The sequence below is a fragment of the Lonchura striata genome, chromosome 27 (assembly GCF_050655825.1).
Source record: "Lonchura striata isolate lonStrDom1 chromosome 27, ASM5065582v1, whole genome shotgun sequence".
NCBI lineage: Eukaryota > Metazoa > Chordata > Aves > Passeriformes > Estrildidae > Lonchura > Lonchura striata.
The window spans coordinates 11,578,126-11,592,737 of NC_140729.1; the positions used below are offsets into that span (position 1 = coordinate 11,578,126).

At 54.5% G+C, this 14,612-nt stretch overlaps 1 protein-coding gene across 8 annotated transcripts in view; it reads right to left on the reverse strand.

The window, feature by feature from the left end:
* Positions 1–336: 336 nt before the first annotated feature.
* LOC110479572 (acid-sensing ion channel 2) overlaps positions 337–14,612 on the reverse strand; it is a 407,232-nt gene continuing 392,956 nt past the window's right edge. For 2 of the 8 annotated variants that reach the window (XR_004149277.3, XR_014950234.1), the window contains exons 4-11: positions 11,219–11,369; positions 9,970–10,026; positions 9,364–9,517; positions 8,126–8,217; positions 5,934–6,013; positions 3,841–3,909; positions 1,283–1,453; positions 337–726 (exon numbers count right to left, since the gene is read on the reverse strand). Coding sequence is in view for 5 of the 8 variants with exons in the window: in XM_085562148.1 (XP_085418274.1) it covers positions 1,352–1,453; positions 3,841–3,909; positions 5,934–6,013; positions 8,126–8,217; positions 9,364–9,517; positions 9,970–10,026; positions 11,219–11,396 (732 nt within the window). In the remaining 3 variants the exon portion in view is untranslated. Of the gene's footprint in view, positions 727–1,076; positions 1,454–3,840; positions 3,910–5,933; positions 6,014–8,125; positions 8,218–9,363; positions 9,518–9,969; positions 10,027–11,218; positions 11,397–14,612 lie in introns of those variants that run through there. The other 6 variants (XM_085562148.1, XM_085562149.1, XM_031507053.3 and 3 more) reach the window with 4 other exon arrangements.

Genomic DNA, 14,612 nt, shown 5'->3' on the forward strand with positions numbered 1-14,612 from the left:
CTTCAGGCACCGAAGGCCTCAATGAGGTCACCCCAAAGCTTCTCCTCTCCAGGCTGAACAATCCCAAAATGTCACGGAGAGGTTTCCAACACCTCTGTCAGCAAAGAGATTCCACAGCATCCCAGAGATCCCAGCACATCCTGCTGATCCCCATCCCAGGGAAGGCAGGGATGCAGCTGAGCATGGCCATGGCACGACTCCCACCCAAACGGAGCTGTGTGAAGATGTGGTGGAGGAGGAAAAGGAGGGATAAGGATAAGGGATGAGGAAGAGCCCTGGGAAGGCTTTTCCTGGGATCTGCTGGGAATGAGGGCAAGGCAGGAATGACACAGCCTGGCCATTTCCACAAGACCAGCTTTAATATCAGTCAGGAGAACGAGGAGAAAGCACAGAATCCATGAATGGGATAAGAAGGAAATTCCAAAAATTCCCCCCAAAAATTAAAGAAATGAATGAAGCCAACCCCACCCACTGCTCCTGGACTCTGCAGACACTGCAGGAGGAGGAGCAGGGCTGGGATGATCCATAGGGATCCCTGTGGCTCCTCTCCAGGGATGCTCACCTTGGGCTGAGCTTGGGATTCAGCCCAACCTCACCCAGAGGACGCGACCGGGAGAAGAATCCGAGAGCGCCGACTTTGGGATCTCTTTTACTCTAAAACTCTCAGCCTACGGCGCTGGGAATGGAGAATTCTGGGATGCTCCTTCTGGCACTGAAACCCAGGGACTGCAAAGAGGAACAGAGCTGAGAGAGGCAGCTGAGGAATCCCGGGGCCAGGCAAAGCCCTGGCGTGCAGTGCTTGGGATATTTGGGATGCTTCCTTTGGGATTTGCTGCTGCTGCATTTGCTGCTGCTGCTCAGGCTTGGACAATCCCAAAAAGTGTTCTGTCCCTCCATCCCGTGTGCCAAGTGCCTCTCCAGCTCTCCTGGAGTCCCTTTAGGCATTGGAAGGGGCTCTGAGGTTTCTCTTCTCTGAGCTTCCCTTTTCCAGGTGAACATTCCCAGCTCTCCCAGCCTGGCAGCTGCTTCCCAGGTTGGAGCCAAACCCCCAGGAGGAAAGGACAACAGGAGTCAAGTCCAAGGCGCCTCTCACTTTGGGCAGAGTATATTTAGAATTTATATTTTTATATTATTTTTATATTCTTTTAATGCATAGCGAGTTTTTCTTCTTCTTCTTTTTTTTTTTTTCATTTTTTAATAGATTTTTTAAATAAGTTTTTTCAGTATTTTTTCCCAGTATTTTTTTTTCTCCATCTTTTTTTTTTTTCCCCCCAGTGCAAACCTGAGCTGGGTCCCTGTTTTTCCCTGTGCAGTTTTCCTTCCTCGGGGTGGGCACTGTGGTGGGGAGGGGTCAGCAGGCGATTTCCTCCAGCGTCCCCAGCGGGGCCTGCAGGGGCACGGTCACAGTGTGGCTCAGGCTCTCCGAGTGGTTTGGCACTGGATCACAGGTGCTCTGCCATGGAAAACCAGGAAAGCGTTACCCACAGCTGCTGCTGCTCCCCGTGTCAGGGACACAGCCTCAAACACAACGTTCTGCTCCTTGTAACGAGAACTGAGAAAGGAGCTGAGGAAAAGGAGGTTTACTTTTTTGGTTGTCCTGGCTTGTAAGATAAGCATGTATTCTATTTGCCATCTGTTGGAGGTTGGGCAGTTTTCTTGTCTCTCCCAAGAACAATGTCTCCCTTCGGGGAGGTATCTTCTGTTCATGGGCCATGGAATGACTCCCTGCATGGCTGGGAAAGTTCCATCATCCCTTTGTGAGATACTCCACCCAGAGGGAGGAGCCAAGCACCCCTACCTATATAAAATCAGCATTTTTTGGGACACCAGGGCAGCCCCTTCAGTGGATTCCCAGAGGAGCAGCTTTCTTCTCTGCTGGAAGCCCAAAGGAAGACCAGGCCCATCTACTCTATCACCAGACCTTCAGAGGAAACTCCACCCTTGTAGAGATCACCACTCCAGCAGCATTCCATCTGCCACTCCAGGAGCAGCCACCATTTAACTGGACTGTTCCCAACACCCTGACTCCTCAGGGTGTCACGTTTCTGACTCTATCACTAGTTTTGTTTGTACTAATTACATTTTCTTTATTATTATAATTTAATTTTTTTCCTAGTAAAGAACTGTTATTCCCATTCCCATATTTTTGCCTGAGAGCCTTTTTTAAAATTGTGGTAATTTGGAGGGAGGGGGTTTACCTTTTCCATTTCACAGGAGGCTCTTGCCTTCCTTCACAGACTCCTGTCTTTTCAAACCAAGACATTGGTAAAATTTAAAAAGAAAAGTTTAATAAAAGGATAGTAGGAGATAGAAATAAAGGGTTAAAAACAGTTGGGTATTTGGCATTTACCTAAGAGCACACTTATCTTCGGAGATACTTAAATATTTTTTCTATTATATCAGCTTTGCAGTATATTCATAGACTTATGCATATTTATATCGTTCTATAAACTAGTTTACATTTTCTTGGAACTATTTTGTATGGTTGTTCTTTGGGTCTATTTTTCTAGAGTATGTGTGGTTTTTGGTTGTGGTTTTGGTTTATTCTCTTTATTACTTCTAGTCTGGGCTTTGGTTTATATTTTCTGTAGACAGTAGATGCTGATGGTTGGTGTTTGAATAGTAGGGTCTTCATGACATGTTCACTGGATGTTATCTTAACTAAACAGGTAACTCAAAACTATATTAGCTACTATTATTATATCTAAGTTTTGTTAAGAGTGGAAATAAAAGTAAAGTTATTTTAACACTACACATATAATATTTGCGAAAACCAACAATATAAAATGTATTTCTAACAGGAGCCACAAGCACAGAAAGCTCCTTGGAGAGCTTTGGGCTGGAAGTCGAAGTGCTGGGATTGGACAAAGGGAAACAAGCCATCCTTCAATCCCCTCAACCAACCAGGCTGAGGGGAGCAGTGCCTGCACCAGAAACGCAGCAGAGACTCCCCTGGCTGGTCTGGGGCTGCAGAGACTGAAAAGGTTCATGCCTCACACACTGACAGAGCCTGCTCGCTCTAACACAGCTGGATAAAGAAGGTACAGCTGAAGAAGCCTCCCTGAAGATGCCTGGCTGGGACTTGGGATTGTAAATGAAACCTAATTTAGATAAAGGGAAACCCATTCCTTAATCATCTCAGGCCCAGGCAAAACCAAGCAAGGCTGAGGGGGAGGAATGCATCCAGCAGAAAGCCAGAGGCAGCAGAGAGCTTCCCTGGCTGGGTCTGGGGAGAGCAGAGCTCGCAGGAGCCAGGCTGAGGCCCCGCAGTGAGGAGGAGGAGGAGGCTTTGGGTGCACCCCCTCACACAGACCAGCCCAGTCCTGGAGGCACATCCAGGGACACCCAGGTGAGGAGCACCCGGGGGTGTCCCAGCGGCCAGACACCCCCGGGTGCTCCCCAGTCCTTCCTGAGGCCTCGCACCGCCCGTGGTGCAGCAGACCTGGAGGCTGTGGAGGAGCCAGTGGCAAACTCCAGCCCTGCCTGGGCTTCCCACGGCCTGAGCTGTGCCAGCCCAGCAGATTCTGTGCTCCTGGGGCACCTCTGCCACCCAGCCCAGCTGGGCAGGATCAGTGGGATCAATCACAGATGGTGATATTTTCCTTATTCCGTCTCTGTCCCTCTCTTTCTGCTCCCCCCACCTATTTTCCATTTCTTTCCCTTGCTTTTTCTCTCTTTCCTCCCTCCCCCTCATATTTGCTATCCAATAAACCCCAGACTGTTGTCACTGGCATCTGGTCCTGTTAACTGGGGCAGAGGCATCTCTAATTACAATTTTAATAACCTGAACACGTGGGAAGAGCTCCAGCGTGCCCAGGGCACCTCCCCCCCTCTCCTTACCACGTTCTCGTCATGGCTCCCGTCCTCTTCCTCTTTCCCAAGAAGGTCCAACAACTTCTCCTTGATCAGCTGCAAGAAGAGGGAGCCAGATTAGGGTGGGAAGAGGCTGCAGGGGGATGGGGAGCAATGGGGTGTGCTGGGTTTGGGGCTGCATTCCAAAGGGGTGGGAGGAGGAGGAGGATGCTCCAAGGACTGTGCCATGGAGCCGGGCTGGCAGAGCTGGGGATGTCACCTGGAGAGGAGAAGCTCCAGGGAGAGCTCAGAGCCCTGCCAGGCCCAAAGGGGCTCCAGGAGAGCTGGAGAGGGACTGGGGACAAGGGATGGAGGGACGGGACCCAGGGAATGGCTCCCACTGCCAGAGGGCAGGGATGGGTGGGAGATTGGGAATTGGGAATTGTTCCCTGGCAGGGTGGGCAGGTCCTGGCACAGGGTGCCCAGAGCAGCTGTGGTGCCCCTGGAGCCCTGGCAGTGCCCAAGGCCAGGCTGGACAGGGCTGGGACAGTGGGAGGTGTCCCTGCCATGGCTGGGGGTGGAATTCAATGATCCTTAAGGTCCCTTCCATCCAAACCATTCCAGCATTCTCTGACATGGAATAAAACTCACAAAAATTCCATTTTTGGGACACTTTTGGGGTTCAGAGAAACTCCCAGCTCTGTGAGCTCCTTCCTAGCCCCCTCATTTTTCTGCTGCTGCAGGATTTGGCTTCCAGGGAAATCCCATAAAAATTGAGAAGTGTTTTACTGGAAAGCTCCCACTGGGAGAAAATAGAAATAAAACCAACAAGAAGAAAGCTGAAATCCCCAAAAACTGGGTCAGTTCCTAAGGAATGTGGATCCTGGCTGGTGCAGGGAAGTGTGGTGGGAATTTGGGACCAGGAGGACAGAGCTCAGCAGAAGATCACAAAAAAGCTTCTTTATGGTCAATATTTCCCCCAGATTTGGCCAATCCATGAAAAAAAAAAAAAAAAAAAAATCTCGTTGCTGTCATTGCCAGAATCTGTAAATATTTTGGCTGAAGACTCAAATTTTTGAGCTGCTGACTCCCGCTTTGTGAAACTCTGAGCAGAGTGGAAAACTGTGTAGATCTTTTTGAAATTTTAAGGTATTTTATTACTGTTTTCCTCTGGCTGGTGGGGGTTAAATATCTGGGATTGTGAAGATTCCCCTGCTGGGCATCCCCAGGGAGCTTCTCAGAGGGGACAAAATTAATTTTAAGCCCAAATAAGATGAAAAAAATAAAAAGAGCAGCAAAACCCCCATATTTGACAATTTTGTCAGCAGATATCAAAGAAAGGAGGGAAACAGAGATGAAAAACCCCAAATTTGTGAGGTTTCTTATGGCCTGCTTAGGAAGAGACCCCAAAAAATTCAGGAAAAGGCAAATTTAATTAAATATTTGGGTATCCAGGCTCAGCTTTTGTTGAGCTCTGAGCTTTAGGCCTGGAATTTTTCCATATTTTATTCCTGGTTAATGGCACCAATGCTGGAGCTGCCTAGGAGGGATTGGTATAGGGGCAATTGTCTGAAAATATAAAATATAAAGTCAGCATAAAAAAAAAAAAAAAAAAAAAAAAAAAAAAAAAGAGAATTAGAGGATTTGAAGAGAGTTCAGGGCTGGGACCGTGGGGTTCCCTTCCCTGGAATGGGATGTCCCCAGCCTGGATTGGGACACATTAAATCAAATGGACAAAAATAAATAAAACTGACAACTCTCACATCCCATGACAATAAAACTGCCTGAGCTGGGGCTGTGGGGAGCTGGATGAGGCAGGTTGGAAATACAGGATTTTGGGGGGGCTCTGGGATCCCCGGGGAACAGAAAATCCAGGATGAGGGGCTCCAGGAGGGGCAAATCCAGGGATGAGGGGCACCAGGAATGGCAAATCCTGGGCTGAGGGGCTCCAGGGAGGGGAATCCTGGGCTGAGGGGCTCCAGGGAGGGGAATCCTGGGCTGAGGGGCTCCAGGGTGGGAGATCCTGGGCTGAGGGGCTCCAGGAATGGCAAATCCTGGGCTGAGGGGCTCCAGGAATGGCAAATCCTGGGCTGAGGGGCTCCAGGGAGCGCAGTCCCGCGCCGGGGCTGGGCAGGCCTCACCTCATACAGGTAATCGAAGAGCTCGAGGATGGTGAGGATGCTGGCCCCGATGAACAGCCCCATCTGGCCACCAATGTCACCTGCAGGGCACAGCACCGTGAGGGCTCCCAGGCACTGCTGGGCGCTGCCATCCCCAAAAACCGGGAACAATTCCCCGGAGCAGCAGGGTCTGCACGGCATCGGCGCAGCCCCATGGTTTTCCTGCTAATGGAGCCCGGAGCCCTCCAGGCTGCATCCCAGGAATGCCAATTCCTGCTCTGGGGAAGGTGCTGGGAACCATGAATGTCCCTGGAGCCAAGGAAAATCCCCAACCTGGCAGTAAGTGGGAAGGGATTCCCTTCCCTGGAATGGGAGCTGTCCCCAGCCTGGACTGGGGCATGTGAAATCAGCAGCCATGGACAATGAAATTCCCTGCTCCCTCCTGGCTGCCCGAGGTTTTTTGGGAAGCATCTCCTGGCTTCTGTTTGAGTGTCCCGGGCTGGAGGAGGAACCTGAGGAGAGGAGATTCCCAGGAATCTGCTGGGAAGGTGACTGGGATGTGGTGCTCAGGGAAGGCAAATCCCATGGACTTTGCTGGAAAACAGCCCTGGACTGACCCCCAGAGCAAAGGCACCCATGGGTGGGGAGGGAGGGGCCTTTCCCAGGGGTGTCCATGAGACACGGAGAGAGGAAAGAGGGGGAAGGTTTGGGATCAAGGTGAGAACCCTGAATGATCCCAGGGGGTGTTCTGGGTTTACACCAGGGGGAATCACCTGGAGGCTTTGAACCTGGGGAAAGGATTCTGGGATGAGGCTCTTCCTGAAGCTCCAGAGCCTTGGGAATGAGGGTCCTAGGAGGTGCAAATGAGGTTTGGGTCAGAGAGGCTCCAGCAGCCTCCACTTCCTGCCTGGAATTCCTGGAAAAGCCCCAGGAGGTGCAGAAGGGCTCCTGAGGGGGCACTTGGCAGGGCCACCCATGTGGGGGACATGGGGACACCTCCCTGCCCAGGGGTGACCCAGCTCCAGCTTCCCGAGGTTTGAGCACTCCCAGCATTCCAGAGGGATCCAGGGATTTGGGGTGGCTCAGGCAGGCTGTAGGGCTGGGGGAGGGCTCACCCCCACCCCAAACCCAACGAGGCAAATCCCAAATCCGCAGCTGGGATCCCAAAGGTGGAGCTGATTTGGGGCTGAGCAGCTCAGGGTCCCCTGCAGCTCTTCCATGGCATCCAAAGGCCAAGGACCCAGGCCTGGCTGGAAAAGGTGGATTTGGAGCAGGAAAGAGGTGATGGGGAGATGGTTTTGGGATGTCCCCCACACCCTGCACCCCAGAGAGCGCCAGCACCCACCCAACCCCAAATCTCCAAACATGGGGAGCTGGAAGCAAGCAGGGATGGAGCAGCTCCAGGACCTTCCATGGATCTCCTCCACCTCCTGCTGGAAAGGACGGATTTGGAGCAGGGAGGAGGTGATGGAGACGTGATTTTGGGATGTCCTCCACACACTGCCCAGGAGGCAACACAGAGAGCACCCAGCCCCAAAATCTCAAAAAATGGGAGCAGACAGTGATGGAGCAGAACCTTCTGTGGGTCTCCTTCAGCTCCTTCCTGAGGCATCCAAAGGCCAAGAGCTCAGGCCCAGTTGGAAAGGATGGATTTGGAGCAGGGAAGAGGGGCTGTGAGATGGTTCTGGGATGTTCCCCACACACTGCCCAGGGGAGCAGAATCTCCAAAAACTGTGGTGTTGGGAGCAGGCAGGGATGGAGCAGAACCTTCCATGGGTCTCCTCCTCCTCCTCCTCCTCCTCCTCCTCCTCCTCCTCCTCCTCCTCCTCCTCCTCCTCCTCCTCCTCCTCCTCCTCCATGAAGCAGCTGAAGGCCAAGAGCTCAAGCCTAGCTTGAAAACTTGGATGTGGAACAGGGAAGAGCTGATGGGGAGATGGTTTTGGGATGGCCTCTACACCTGCACCACAGAGGGCACCCAGTGCCCACCCAGGCCCAGAATCTGCCAGAACAGGGCACAGGCAGGGATGGAGCAGCTCCAGAACTGTCCATGAACACACAGAGTATCCATGGGGACATCCCTGGGGTGCCATGGTGGGGTGAGGAAAGCAGACATGGGTCCTTGCTGGGGGTTTCAGGGCTGTGGACCCCTCCCAGCCTCTCTCTGCCCCTCCCAGACCAGCAGAGACCCCAGACTGGTCCCAGTCCCCCCTTACCAAGTAAGGCTGCCACTTCATAGGCTTTCTTCTGCTCAATGGTCTCATAGTTGAGTGCTTCAAAAAAAATGTCCAGCACGAGAATATTCTCTCTGTGGGAACAGGAAAAACATCAGCCCAGGAGCCCCTGGTGGACCAATGCTTTGGGGTAAGGGAAAAACGGGGTTCTGGGGCCTTATTTCCCTTTGTAAGGATTGTTCCTCTCTCTGGGGTCCTCAGATCCCACAGAACTTGGAGCTGGTGCAGACCAGGAGCTCAGGGCACCCTGAGGGCTCTGGGAGCCTTTGCAGCAGCTGGGAAAGGTTTCCCTGTGGGTCTCAGATTCAGTCAAAGAGAGAAACAGGAGTTTCTAGCCAGGCAGAAGGCTGGGAAAGAGCTGGAGAAGAATGCAAATAATTCTTTATCTCTCTTGTTGTTCACATTGTTTATAGTTAAGTTCTATCACTGTGCATCGAGCACTCTGCACCAATGCTGGGGGTTGTTTTCACTTCAGAACCAATGGAATTGGTCCTCATGAAGCTCTGTATAAAAGAGTGGGGTATTTTGAATAAACTGGAGTTTTACTCTCAGCAGCCTTCTGGTCAATCTTCTCATTCCTGTCCTGCCTCGACAGCGACATTTCCCCAGAACTCCTCAGGATCCTGGATCTCTCTGTGCTGGGAACTCTTTTCCTGGTTGTGAGGGCAGGAAGTCCCTGGCACAGGGTGCCCAGAGCAGCTGTGGTGCCCCTGGAGGCCTGGAAGTGCCCAAGGCCAGGTTGGAGGGGGCTTGGAGCAGCCTGGGACAGCGGGAGGTTTCCCTGCCATGGCAGTGTGGCACTGGGTGGGTTTAAGGTCCCTTCCCACCCAAACCATTCCATGATCCTGTGATTCTGTGACAAGAATCCAAAGGATCTGGAAGAACTCTCACTTCCCACACACAGCAATCACATGCCCGGGGCTGGGAGAGCTCCACGGCCTGAGGAGCTCAGCCCAGAGATACAAACCTCCAACAGGACCAGCAAAGTGGGAAATCTTGCACTTTTTTTGGTGGGACTGGAGGATCCCCATGAGGATAATGCTTGGGAAGGAACTCAGAGAAGAAATCTACTGAGAAGAAACAACCTCATCTCTCCCAGGTTTTCACTCTGCTCTTCCCTGGAAGACATCCCTGTGCTGGGCATGGATTGGCCAGGACTGGGCCCTTTCCAGACATTTCCCTCCCAAAAACCAAAGGAATTCAGGTCCTCCCCCACTCACGAGATGTATTTTTCCGACTTGTTGAACTTCTTCTCCAGGTACTTGGCCGAGGTCTTGCTGGGGATCTTGACCATGGAGAGCTCCTTGTTGTACCTGGTGAGGTTACAGGGGGTCCTGCAGATGCAGTAATTGCTGTCCTTCTCTGCCAGGAGACCTGCAGGGGGGCAGGCATGGAGCACACGGGGGCCCACAGAGCAGGGAAACGGAGCAAAGATTATCCCTCCCAGAAAGGGGCCCAGGGGCCACTCTGGACATTTCTCTCCCAGTTCATCCCAGTTCTCACCACCTTGGAGAGGCCTCTTGCTGGAGGCAACGCTGTCGTCAACAACAGCTTGGAGAACTCGTGGCTGAATGCAGACGTGGAATGGTCCCTCCATCCCAGCCCAGGGTGGCTCCTGGGGCTCCCCTGATCCCAAGGGTTTCTGTGCTCATGGAGCCCTTTGCCCCATGGAGAACCAGGAGAAACTTCATCCCAGCATGCATCCAGCACTTCCCAGCAAGCTGGGGCTAATCCCACCCCCTCTCCAGGGAGCATCCAGGCCACTGGAATTCCATGAACCTTCCATGAACCTTCCATTCCCCGGATCAGGGATCCCCGGTACTCACTGAGCGCGGGCTCTGCGCACTCCTTGTACTGCTCCGGGGTGCAGAAGGGAGCATCCCCTGCAGGGACAGGACAAAGCCATCACAGGGGACACCGGGCTCTCCCCGGGGACCCCCTGCAGCCCCCAGCTCTGCCTGCCACAGGGGCCTTCTGCAGGAGCTGCTGGAGCAGGGAGGCCCTGGAGCTAAAAAAGGTGGGACTGGATGGTCCAGGAAGTCTTTTCCAACCTTAATCAGACCCAGGTCTCTCTTCCATGGCTTGCCCCTATTTCACAGGGAATCCTGGAATATCCTGGGCTGGAAAGACCCCCCAGGACCACCCAGTCCCACCCTGGCCCTGCCCAGAGCCCCCCACTCCCACCCTGGGCACCCCTGGCAGCGCTGTCCAAACCCTCCTGGAGCTCTGGCAGCCTCGGGGCTGGGACCATTCCCTGGGGAGCCTGGGCAGTGCCAGCACCTCTGGGGGAAGAGCCTTTCCCTGAGCTCCATCCCAAATCCCCTGGCCCAGCTCCAGCCATTCCCTGGCTCCTGTCCCTGTCCCGGAGCAGAGATCAGAGCTGCCCTTGGGGAGGAGCTGCAGCCCCGCTGAGCTCTGCCCTCAGCCCCTCTGCTCCAGCTGAACAGGCCAAGTGTCCTCAGCTGCTCCTCCAGACCCTTCCCCAGCCTCATGCCCCTCCTTTGGACCCTCTTGAGTCCTCTGATGTCTTTTTTATTTTGTGGTGCCCAAAACTGCCCCAGAACGCTCACTGAGGCTGCCCCAACCCAGAGCAGGGCTAGACAATCCCCCCTGTCCCTCTGCTGTCCCTGATCCCCCAGGACAGGGATGGCCCTGCTGCCTCAGACCCAGCCTTTCCCGAAGGCCATGGGCACCTTCTTCCCTCAGGTACCCCCAGTCCCTCCAGCCCAGCCCCAGGTGTCCCCTGGTGTCCCGTCCCTGACCTGGCACATGGCCTGTCCCTCCAGCCCAGCCTTCAGCATCCCCCACGTGTCCTTATCACTGATCTGGCACATGGCCTGTCCCTCCAGTCTGTCCCCCAGGTGTCCCACGGTGTCCACTGTCCCTGACTTGTCATGTGGACCATCCCTCCATCCCATGCCCAGGCATCCCTGCTGTCCCCAGGTGTCCCTGTCCCTGAGCTGACATCTCCCTCCAGCCCATGGCCAGGTGTCCCCGCTGTCCCCCTGTCCTCCAGTCCCCGACCTGGCCCATGAGTTGTCCCTCCAGCCCGTGCCCAGTGTCCCTGTCCCTGACCTGGCATGTGCACCATCCTGCAGTTGCAGTTCTCCACGATGTAGCGGGTCTCGCAGTCGATCCTGCAGGCCGTGACGCTGTACACCGGGAAAAACGCCAGCCCCAGCTCCGGGGAGCGGCACTCGCCCCACGGCGGGGGCAGGTACGTCAGCTGGGGACAGGGACGGGACAGGGTCAGCTGGGGACAGGGACGGGACAGGGACATCAGCTGGGGACAGGGATGGGGACAGGAACGTCAGCTGGGGACAGGGACAGGGTCATGAACTGGGTACAGGGCTGTCAACTGGCAACCGGGACAGGACATCAGCTAGGGGACAGGGACGGGACAGGACATCAGCTGGGGACAGGGAGAGACAGCACAGGGTCAGCTGGGGACAGGGATGGGACAGGGACAGGGACAGGGACAGGGACAGGGACAGGGACAGGGACAGGGACAGGGTCATGAACTGGGTACAGGGCTGTCAACTGGCAACCAGGACAGGGACATCAACTGGGGACAGGGAGAGACAGCACAGGGTCAGCTGGGGACAGGAACAGGGACATTATCTGGGGACAGGGACAGGGGCAGGTTCGTCAGCTGGGGACAAGGATGGGGACAGGGACATGAGGTGCCAGACAGGGCCAGGGCAGGACATGTCCCCTGTCACAAGGCAGCCCACGCAGTCCCTCAGGGCATCCTCCCCACCAGGAGCTCCCCAATTCCTGGGATAACTCACTGGGACAAGCTGTCCCAGTGCCATGGGAGCACACTCCCAGGTGACAATGAACGTCCTGGAGGTGACACTCTCAGGTGACAATCACCATCTTGGGAGTGGCAGCAGCTGTGGAGGGATCAGCTGGAATTTCTGCCTAGCAGACTCCACTTTACAAACTGCAAAAGCTCCACCAAACTCTCCCCAAGCAGGAAGATCTGCACATTCCCTGGAAATGTGTGGAGTTTTCCCCCAGCTGCTGCTCCCGGCCTGGCACGGGAATCCCTGGGGTTAAATCCGGGGAAATCCATCCCTAAGGGCTCCCCTGAACCCCTTCCAGACCAAATCAGGAAGAGCCTTTCCACCCAAAGCCGCAACCCCACGGAGCTGCTGAACTCCCTGCAGAGCTGGATCCCTGCTCTGGAGCTGCTGCAGAGCTGGGAAAGGCACCCCAGGGAGCAGGAACAGGATGGATGGATGGATGGATGGATGGATGGATGGATGGATGGATGGATGATGGATGGATGGATGATGGATGGATGGATGGATGGATGGATGATGGATGGATGGATGGATGGATGGATGGATGGATGGATGGATGGATGATGGATGATGGATGGATGGATGGATGATGGATGGATGGATGGATGGATGATGGATGGATGGATGGATGATGGATGGATGGATGGATGGATGGATGGATGATGGAAGGATGATGGATGATGGATGGATGGATGGATGGATGGATGGATGGATGGATGGATGATGGATGGATGGATGGATGGATGGATGATGGATGGATGGATGATGGATGGATGGATGGATGGATGGATGGATGGATGATGGATGGATGGATGGATGATGGATGATGGATGGATGGATGGATGGATGATGGATGGATGGATGGATGATGGATGGAGGGAGCACTGCCAGCCCTCAGCCTCGGGGACAATTAACGGGGGACAATTCACTGGGTCTGATCCTGCTCCTGCAGCCCCTCCAGATCCTTCTCCGGAAGGGTTCCTGAGGGAATCCCTTTCCTTTCTTCCAGATGATCCCTGTATGGGTTGGTGGGAGGGATCTGGGCTGGATCAGCCCCGGGATGTGGAGCTGCTCCCTCACCCTCCCCTGCTGCCCCAAAATGGAGCAAAGCACGGCACAGCAGCAGGAAAAGCAGGAAAAAGGCAGCAGGAACATCCCTGCCCTCGGATCCTGCAGGCTTTGTGCTCCCTGGCAGCTTCCCGAGGGCTCCTCCTCCTGCTCCTGCGTGGAGAAATCCGGCTCCAGCCTCTAATTGAGGGTGACAAACTCCCAGCCTGGCCCTTTCACAGTCATTGATAATTAATTTATGAATTAAATGCTTTTCCAGCCCTCCTGATCCCGGCTTTCTCCAGGATTACCAGGATCAGTTCCCAGCTGGCAGGTGCTAAATGGGGAAGAAAAAAATTGATTTGACTCCTTCGAAGCTGGATGGATTCTGCTTGTTCTAAATGCCAGTAAAAGAGGGGATGAGCTCGGGAAACCTGGAGGGAACAGATCCCCGGGGCAGGGGAGGATCAGCTCTGCCAAAGCCTTTCCCTGGCCACATTCCTGTCTTTCCACACTGCTCCTGGCACGGAGCCTCCCGGGAGCTGCAGCATCTGCCCGCAGCCACAGAGGTCACTCCTTCAGTTAATTGGAAGTGCTATCCGTGTTCCTCCTGCCCGTTTCATTTTCTCAAACAGGGAAATGTGGTGGAGATTATCCCAGCAGAGGTCAGAGCAGTTTAATAAAATCCTGGAGGGAGGGATCTCACCAGTACCGAGTCCCACCCCTGTTCCTGCCCAGGATCCCAACAATTCCCCAGGACCCTGGCAATTCTCCAGGATCCAAACAATCCCCCAGGATCTCAACAATCCCCCAGGATTCCAGGAATCCCCCAGCATCCCAGCAACCCCCCAGGATCCCAACAATCCCACCCTGGGCACCCCTGGCAGCGCTGTCCAAACCCTCCTGCAGCTCTGGCAGCCTCGGGGCTGGGACCATTCCCTGGGCAGTGCCAGCACCTCTGGGGGAAGAGCCTTTCCCTGCCTCATTCCCCTCTGGCTCTGGGATGGATCCAGCACCAGTTCCTGCCCAGACTCTCTCACGTGGCTGATGGCACCAAACTCCAGCGATCCCAAGGAGGCACCCAAACCCTCCCTGAACATCCCCACCCAGGCTGGGCTCCCAATGAAACCAGAGCCCTCCGTTCCTTAAGGGGACCTCCAACAGCAGCAGCTTCTTGGAATTTCCATCCCAGGCAGCTCCAGCCCTTGTGGAAAGCTGAAAATCCCAGAGCAACCACAGCTGGCTGATCCCAGCTCCCAGTTAATGGTGCTGGAATTGTCTGTTTGCATCTCCAGCTCCTTCCCCATCCTGCCTGTTCCTTCCTGAGGAATTGGTTTTCAGGGATGAATTTGACCCTTCCAGCCCCTGGGGGCTCCCTTGGAGCAGAGCTCGGGGGTGTTATGGGGCCCATGAGTGCCCAGGGAAAAATGGGATTTTGGAGCTCCAGGATCCTACTTTGCAAACCCAACAGGAAGAGCAGCACTGAAACCTCCTGGAGATCCACCCAAAGTCCCGGGCAGCCCCTCCAGAGCCTCGTCCCAAGTTTGCTTCCACTCCTGCTCCCCCTGGATGAGCTGGGCTTGTGGCTCAGGTGCAAAATCAGCCTTAAATCC